At 45.1% G+C, this 8,919-nt stretch overlaps 1 protein-coding gene across 4 annotated transcripts in view; it reads right to left on the bottom strand.

Moving 5' to 3' along the window:
• The window catches only part of ETV6 (ets variant 6), a 288,421-nt gene that overhangs the window by 20,535 nt on the left and 258,967 nt on the right, over positions 1-8,919 (bottom strand). For all 4 annotated transcript variants that reach the window (XM_010858681.1, XM_010858682.1, XM_010858683.1 and 1 more), the window contains one exon: positions 39-584. In XM_010858681.1, the coding sequence (XP_010856983.1) occupies positions 39-584 (546 nt within the window). The remainder of the gene's footprint in view (positions 1-38; positions 585-8,919) is intronic.

Genomic DNA, 8,919 nt, shown 5'->3' with positions numbered 1-8,919 from the left:
GGCGTGGGGGCTCCTGGGAGGGCGGGGGGCTCACCCACCTGCTATCCTCCCGATGGGCACGGCGTGCTCCTCGGGCGGTGAGACGGAGACCATGATGTGGTTCATGTAGGCCAGGTCCTCCCGATGCGAGAGGTTGATGGGCTTCCCTTCCCGGTGCAGCCCGTCCTCGGAGAGCCGCGGCTGCTTGAAATCCACGGAGTGTCGGGGGTTCAGGATCAGAGGGTGCATGATTGGGCTGGGCATCAGCTGGATGACCCGTGTGCCCTCCTGCCGGGGGCTGGAGGGCCTCGGGTGGGGCTCGGATGACGGTGGGCAGTGGTTGTTCTCCATGGGAGACACTGACAGCGGGTAGGGCTCCTGGTGGTTGTTCTCCTGGTGGAGCCTCGGTCCCTGGGCCCTCTCGGCTGGGGAGAGGCGGCGGATCATGTTGTCCAGGGGGGACCGGAGGGGCCGCTGCTCGGGGTCGGGAGAAGGCCGGTGGTTTGTTGTGATGGGCGACCTGGAACGGTGCAACAGTTCAATGGTGGGAGGGTTCTGGTGTACGTTCTCGGCCGACGGCCTTGAGGTCCTCTGGACACCGTTATCTGTGGGGAAGAGGGAAGGACAGTCAGAGACCCTGATGGATGCTCAGGGGAGGGAACCCCACAGCAGTCCTAAAGGTGACAAGCATGGAGCACGCGCAGGTGTAGGAAGACCCTTTTCCCCCAGATGTGGGGTCTTCTTCCCCGCTTAAAAAAACATTAAATTGCACATACTTGAAATTCTTTTCCTGCCCCTGGAGAAGCTAAGAATGTCTACAAGTATTCCATTTATCACCCATTCGTCGCTTATAAACACAAGGAAGCCACATACTCATTCTTTATTCATTCTTTATCTTTTTGTTACTTGACTCTTTAGTGTGGTTTTTCAGGGCCCTTGAGGGTCTCGAGAGAGAGGCTTTCACCAACTTACATTTTCATAACCCAATTTTCATATTCTCTGCTTCCAGGAGTTGTTGCTATTAATGATAAAGATGATGAAAATAAAGCAATTACTGTATATTCTATGGATTGGATTATATTGTTTAAAATTACAACACACCCTGGTGACTCAGATGGTAAAGAATCTGCCTGCAATGCAAGAGACCCCAGGTTTGACCCCTGGATCAGGAAGATCCCCTACAGAAGGGAATGGCAACCCATTCCAGTATTCTTTCCTGGAGAATTCCATGGTTAGAAGAGCCTGGGGGACTACAGTTCATGGAGTCACAATGCATCGGACACAACTGAAGCCACTAATACTTTCACACAAGTAGAGGATGCTACCGTTACTCCTGTTTATAACAGGAGAGAAAAATGGGGGCATAAAGAAGTTGAGCAGGGACTTCCCTGGTAGTCCAGTGGTTAAGAATCTGCCTTGCGCATTGAAACATGTAAAATATCATGTATGAAACGAGATGCCAGTCCAGGTTCGATGCACGATACTGGATGCTTGGGGCTAGTGCACTGGGACGACCCAGAGGGATGGTATGGGGAGGGAGGAGGGAGGAGGGTTCAGGATGGGGAACACATGTATACCTGTGGTGGATTCATTTTGATATTTGGCAAAACTAATACAATTATGTAAAGTTTAAAAATTAAATAAAATTAAAAAAAAAAAAAAGAATCTGCCTTGCAATGAAGGGGAGAAGGATTTGATTCCTGTCAGGGAACTATGATTCTGCATATCACCAGGCAACTAAGCCCACACGGTCTATAGCGCATGGACCACAAGTTGAGAGCCTGAGCACGCATGGCAAAAGATCCCACATGATGCAATGAAGATCTTGTGTGCCCCAACTAAGACTGACACAGTCAAATAAACAAATATTCTTAAATAAAAAGTTAAGCAATTTGCCCAAGGTCACCCAGCCAGACAGACTCCAGTCAGATTCGATAGCCTTATATGTCCATTACAGCGTCTACCTCTCTGCTATGTAGAAACTGGGGGCAGCGGGGGGCAGCGGGGGGTGGGAGGGGGTCATATTAAACCCTGCTCTGAGCAGGCACAGTGGGCCTGATTTACAGAATGACAGTCTTGCACTTTAAAGAACATCTAGGAGCATGTTGTTTCTGAATGCACAGTCCCTACAAATGGTCAGACAGGTAGAGTACAGGAGGAAGAGTGGACCCCTGATGATAGATGACTCCACCCTATCCCACCGGAACTCTCCAGCTGGAGACGTTTGAGCAAAGACAACATCAGGAGTGTACACAGCTCAGTGGCAGAAGTAGCTCCATGGGCTGGGATGAGGGAGGGCCCAGAAAACACGTGGCTTTAGGAGGCCCTGTTCTTAACAGGGTCAGAAGTGCAGACATCTGCCTACAGACACGGAGCTTTCTCCAGAGTCCCCCACTCATCTCAGTGAGGTTTCTCTGGCCACATCTATTCCCAGAGCTGTTTCACCAAAAGCATGCATATACCTGCAGGTCCTTGTTCTGGTCAAAGACTTGTCCATGGTTCTAAGTAAAGCAAGACAAAGTCATCTCCTTTCACCATGACGTCAGTATCTATATGAAGAACATATAAAGGGGATCTGGGAACCTGATAGGGTTAGCACACAAGAGTCAAAGGTGATGGTTTCTTAACACAGGGATAACAGGAAAATGGGGACTCCACTAGATCTCACCAATCATATGAGATGGTGAACAAAAGGAATATTGTTCATGATCGTCTGCCTGAAGGCAAAGGGCTTACTTTGTAATCACTATATAACATGCTGCTATGAAAGTGCTTAATCACTGGACTGGCTTCCCAGGTGGTTCAGTGGTGGTTCAGCCTGCAATGCAGGAGATGCCAGAAATACAGGTTTGATCCCTGGGTCAGGAAGATCCCTTGGAGGAAGAAATGGCAACCCACTCCAATATTTTTCCCTGGAGAATCCCATGGGCAGAGAAGCCTGGCAGGCTACAGTCCATAAAGTCACAAAGAGTTGGACATGGTTAAGGGTCCACACAATCATTGGAATAGCTACCAATAGAAGACTGATTTAACAAATGAGAGTCTCTCTCTAAATGATGAAGGATACACAGCTATAAAATGGAATGAGGAGTACCTTGATGTTGTGCTAAGGACCAGTCTCCAGGCTCTATGGTTAGATAAGTAAATTACGGTGAAGTACTACGGTATGCTATCATTTTTCTCCTCATAAAGAGGATTCCAGTTTCAATAATGGCAGAGTGACTTGTAGCAGATTAACTTTCCTGTGTGTCTGGATAAAATGTATTTATAAAAGTTATTGAGAGACTTCCTTGGTGGTTCAGTGGTTAAGACTCAGTGCTTCCAATGCAGGGGGTATGGATTCAATCCCTGGTCAGGGAACTAAGATCCCACATGCTTTGAGGTGTGGCCAAAAAAAAAAGTTATTGAGGGGATTTTAGTCTTGCAAGAAAGGAACTGTCCAGAGTGAGATCCAAATTTATACAGCTTTCACCCAGACAGTAAAGAATCTACCTGCAATGTGGGAGAACTGGGTTTGATGCCTGGGTTGGGAAGATCCCCTGGAGAAGGGAATAGCTACCCTCTCAGCAGTATTCTGGCCTGGAGAATTCCATGGACAGAGGAGCCTGGTGGGCTACAGTCTTATGGGTTGAAAAGAATCGGACGTGACTCAGTGACTCACTTTTTCACCCAGAGTGACCTCCCCAGTCCATGTAGTCTGGGGCAGCTAGAAAAAGAACAGAAAGTTGCTTGAGATGCCAGGGAGTAGAGTATGAATCTACCAGAAGGGGGAAAAAAAAAAAAAAAACCTGAGTGAGAAAATTTCCATAAAGAAGGGAGCCTCAGAAGGAGTAGCCACTAACGGGCACATAAAATTCTCCCAAATCCTTAACATGTGCTCCCGAACAGCAATGTGCAGGGGAAACTCCAAGGAGCTCAATGAAAGGGAACGGCTGTATGGTTTAAAGACATGAGCAGAAATTTCAGCTGCTGGTCACAGTACTACAGGTAGAGTTCAGAGTTGGAGATCTATCAAGGAAGACTCTGAAAACACCTCAGGCTATTTATTACCCCAGAATGGTCATACCTTTGGAGTAAGGACTAGTGCTCTAGGAAAAAGGGATCTGCCTGAGGACTTAAGGTAAAACTGAAGTAGATGTTCCCTAGCCAATTATAAGATCTAGCCTCCACAAAACCAAAGTGATCAGCCAGTTATTTAACTGCCTGCTAGCAGAAAAATCAACACTCTTCAGGGGAATATAACATAATCCAGAGTCTCTATAACTAATATTAAGTATCCACTAAAGATTTCCTAGACATGTAAAGAAACATAAAAATATGACCCATATTCAAGAGGGAAGGCAGGCAATAGAAATAGACTCAGATAATCTAGATACTGGAAGGAGCAAATAAGAACTTGAAAGTAGCTATTATAAATAAGTTCAAGTACTTAAAGATGATGGTGGTAATGACTGATAACAGATGAAGATCATCAGAAGAGAAAAGGAAACTCTCAAAACAGGTTTTTGAACTGAAAAATACAGTACTTGAAATACTGGACTGGACAGACTTAGCAGATGGGAGATGGGTTAGCAAATATGAAAACAGATCAATAAAGATTAAAGACAAAGAAATAGATCTTCAGAGACCTGTGGCAACAGTATGAAATGGTCTAAAAGAGATGTAATTGGAGTTCCAGAAAGTGAGAATTTTTTTTTTTTAATGGAGGAGGGTTTTTACCTCCCACCAACACATTGGACAGGGAGGCCTGGCGTGCTGCGATTCATGGGGTTGCAAGGAGTTGGACACGACTGAGCGACTGAACCGAACTGAACACATTCTTAAAAACTGTATTATTTTAAAGCAAATTAGAGATTCTGATGGTGGTGGTTTAGTTGCTAAGTTGTGTTTGAGTCTTGTGACTCTATGGACTGTAGCCTGCCAGGCTCCTCTGTCCATGGGATTTCCTAGGCAAGAACACTGGAGTAGATTGCCATTTCTTTCTTCAGGGGATCTTCCCTACCCAGGGATTGAACCCACATCTCCTGCATTGGCAGGCAGATTCTTTACCACTGAGCCACCAGGGAAGCCCCAGAAATTCTGATATCCTGCCCTAAATACTTATGTGCTCATCTAAGAAAATGAGATGATTTTCCTGCACAGTCACTGTAACATTGTCAAACAAGGAAAAACAAAGAATGAGGCAAAAAAAAAAAGAAGAAGAAGAAGAAATAATGGCCAAACTGTCCTCAATTTGTTAATAGCAGCAGCAATAGACAAACTTAAAGATCCAAGAAGCTCAGCAAATTCCAAATAGGATAAATACAAAGAAAGCCACATCCAGGCACACAAACTGCTGAAAACCAAAAATAAACAGAAAATTTTGAAAGCAACCAGAGAGAAAATACACAGGGGGAAAGTTATACTAACTATGGCTCACTTCTTTTTAAAACACCTAGAAAGAGAGTGTGCAAGCGTGTGCACAAGAAAAATAAGGACAGACTTCCCTCGTGGTGCAGTAGCTAAGACTCTCTGCTCCCAAGGCAGGGGGCCTGAATTTGATCCCTGGTCAGGGAACTAGACCCCACATGCTGCAACCAAAGAGTGTGCATGCCTCAGCTAAGACCCAGTGCTGCCAAATAAATAGATAATAAAAAACAAAATATTAGAAAAGATATGGCTGGAGACCTATAGATTGAAAGAGACTCAAGAAACACGTCAACTGTTTGCAATGAACAAACAGATCCTTGCTTAGATTGTGATTCAAACCAACTGTAAAAACATTTATGCAATAGCTGGAAAAATGTGACATTAAGAAAATAGCTGATGATACTGAGGAACTATTAGTTTTCAGGTGATATGATGGCTCGGTGGTTATGATTTTATAAAGGAATTAAAGTGCTTAATCAACCTTGCAAGGGTACAGGCTGGGATGACAAGTCCTAACTTCCTCACTTTAATCTCAGTGCAGACAAAAGCTTACAGGACACTGATTAGCCCAGGGAGTTAACTTTAATGGCTGAAATTATTAGTATGACAGAAATGACCTGCAATCATCTGGGAATGAGGCAAATTTTTCTTTTCATAGCTAATACAGATCTCAATTCTGCATCCACAAAAATGAATTTCTCTTTTGTCCACGTCACAGAATATCATCACTGTAAGCAATATTTAAGACAGTTACATTTTGAAGTTTCATATATTTTATTCTAAATGCCATTTATAGAATGTCTCCCTTTCCTTAAAAGCTTATTAAGGTTTAAAAATACTTAAGGATGATGAAGACCATGTACCGAGAAATCCTATTTCCTGAATCCATTTCCTGTCTTACAAATTTCAAAATGGACACAGGCTTTGGCCAGCAGCCTGGTTACCTGCAGGTTTTCTTTGATGTCCCAGGCGTCAAGGCTCAGTGGATGGGTGTGCACTTGGGGCAAGCCTTAGGAAGTCTGGGAGGACTATGAGAGGAAGAACTTTTCATGCCAAGGGTAAAAGAGGAACTGATGTAATGTCCTGGAGAGATTTCACTCTCTGTTCCTGCCCAGATTTTGGGAACAATGAGGGAGGGAGACAGTGCTCTGGCTTATCCAACTCTGATGTTACTTTTGACTCAGGATCTGGGCAGAAACAGGACTTGGATGGGCTTGATTTATTTATTTCTCTGCAGACACCACTGAAAGAGGAAGTACTTGATGAAGTTGATAACATTAACTGTGGAGAACTGGAACAGAGGGTATTTAATTCCAGGCTCCTGGTGGTCTGGGTACAAGCACTGTCAAGGCTGAAAGGTCTGCAATGAGCCCTTCCAAGCTTTGTTTCAGTTTGCAAAAAGCACGCGCCCACGTATGGAGAGGGCTCTGATGTTGCTACCCTGCTGCCTCTGTTATTATAAGTTGGCAGCAGGGTATGGAAACTTATGAGACCAGAGCCGCCAGGCAGAGAAGCTCCGGACACAGGAAATGCACTCAGCGGACAGTGGGTGCATTAAATCCCCTAGATGTAGGAGTCTTCTGTCTAAAACAAGAAGATGTTTTTTTGGTCTGGCCTTGATGTCTGGGTTTGTTCTTGGTGAACTGCCCAGCTGGAAAACTGGGAAATTATCCACATTGCCCTTGGTCTGAAGGTCTTGATACAGTAGGGAAACGTACAAGGAAGAGAGAGGAAAGGTCACATACAATTTGTCACTTGGGATTTAGAAAGGGGGTGGGGTGCGGTGGGGCAGGGAATGTAGCTGGGACTGGTAGGGGACCTCCTTCTGGTGGAAAGTACTTTCTGACCCCAAACTTTTCTCCTTGTAGACCTCTTCTAGACACAAATAACCCCTTCTTCCCACTACCAAAAAGCCCCCAGTAAGGTAGGACCTTAAATGTGATGGTCACAAAAAGAAGTCTGATTTCTTTTCTCATCCTTTTTCCTTTTATTTATTAGTAAAGTTTCTCTACTTAAAATTCATCAAAATTCAACCCCATTTAATCACACTGGGCTTCCTTGGTGGCTCAGATGGTAAAGAATCTGCCTGCGATGCAGGAGACCCAGGTTTGATCCCTGGGTGGAGAAGATCCTCTGGAGAAGGAAATGCCTACCCACTCCGGTATTCTTGCCTGGAGAACTGCATGGACAGTCCATGCAGTCCCAAAGAGTCCGATGTGACTGAGTGACTAACACTTTCCACTTATTCACATTATGTAATGAATAACTGCTGCTGCTGCTGCTGCTAAGTCGCTTCAGTCATGTCCGACTCTGTGCAACCCCATAGACGGCAGCCCACCAGGCTCCCCCGTCCCTAGGATTCTCCAGGCAAGAACACTGGAGTGGGTTGCCATTTCCTTCTCAGATGCATGAAAGTGAAAAGTGAAAGTGAAGTCACTCAGTTGTGTCCGACTCTTCTCGACCCCATGGACTGCAGCCTACTGGGCTCCTCCATCCATGAGATTTTCTAGGCAAGAGTAATGGAGTGGGGTGCCATTGCCTTCTCCAATAAATAACTAGTAGACCTTAAAAACAAAGCAAAACTGCCTTTGGTTAAACTCTTGGTTTTTGACTAGGAAATTTCCAGGGTAGAGAAGAGGCTAAGGTCAAGTTATGTCTCCTGCACCAGGATCACATCTCCCTGTTGTGTTATCCCTAAGGCTATGGATGATGATAAGAGCCATTGGTCAGGGAGATACAAATCAACAGGCCCAGCAGGTAACTCTCACTCATCATCCTCAGTACACTGGGATCCAGATTTTTTTCTCACTGAAAACACCATTTCCCAGCTGTTTTGTAAAAGAGTAGCAGAAACCATGTGTGATATAAAGACCTACACAAAAATTAAAGACTCTAGGTCTTGAGATGGAATTGAAAATAGATTTCATACATATAGTCAGGCTCTGTCACTTCTGTTATGAGTTGATTTGTGCTCCCCACCCCCAAATTCATGTGTTGAAGTCACCACCCCCTTGAACTCCAGAAAGAGATCTTATTTGGGAAAAGGGTCATTGCAGATATATTTAGGTAAGAGAAGGTCATACTGGAGTAGGGGGCCCCTTATTCTGACATGACTGCTGCCCCCCTGAATAGGGGAGGCTGGACACAGACATGCACACGCTGCACGACCAGAGAGGTATGTTTTGTCACAGTCCTTATGATACGAACTGCAGCAAAGACCTTTCGGCGATGCCAACCATATGTGTGGTAGTCTTTCAGATGTACAGTATATGAACAGTAAGGAAACGTGGTCCTGGCTCTCAAGGGTATCATAGTTTCATGGAGAAGGCAGACATGGCAAAACAGCAACAAAAGCCTACAGGTGCTGAATGAAGAATCAAGAGACACAGGAGGTAAGCCACGCAAGACCCATAAGCCAAGGATCTCCAAAAATTGCTGGCAAACCACCAGATGCTGGGAGAGACATAGCACAGATATCCCCCCAGCTTCAGAAGGGACCCATCCTGCTGAGGCCTTGCTCTTGGACTTCCG

Source organism: Bison bison, unplaced genomic scaffold (assembly GCF_000754665.1).
Source record: "Bison bison bison isolate TAMUID 2011002044 unplaced genomic scaffold, Bison_UMD1.0 scf7180017864390, whole genome shotgun sequence".
NCBI classification, from domain to species: Eukaryota; Metazoa; Chordata; class Mammalia; order Artiodactyla; family Bovidae; genus Bison; species Bison bison.
This window is presented reverse-complemented; position numbering and strand designations above follow the sequence as displayed.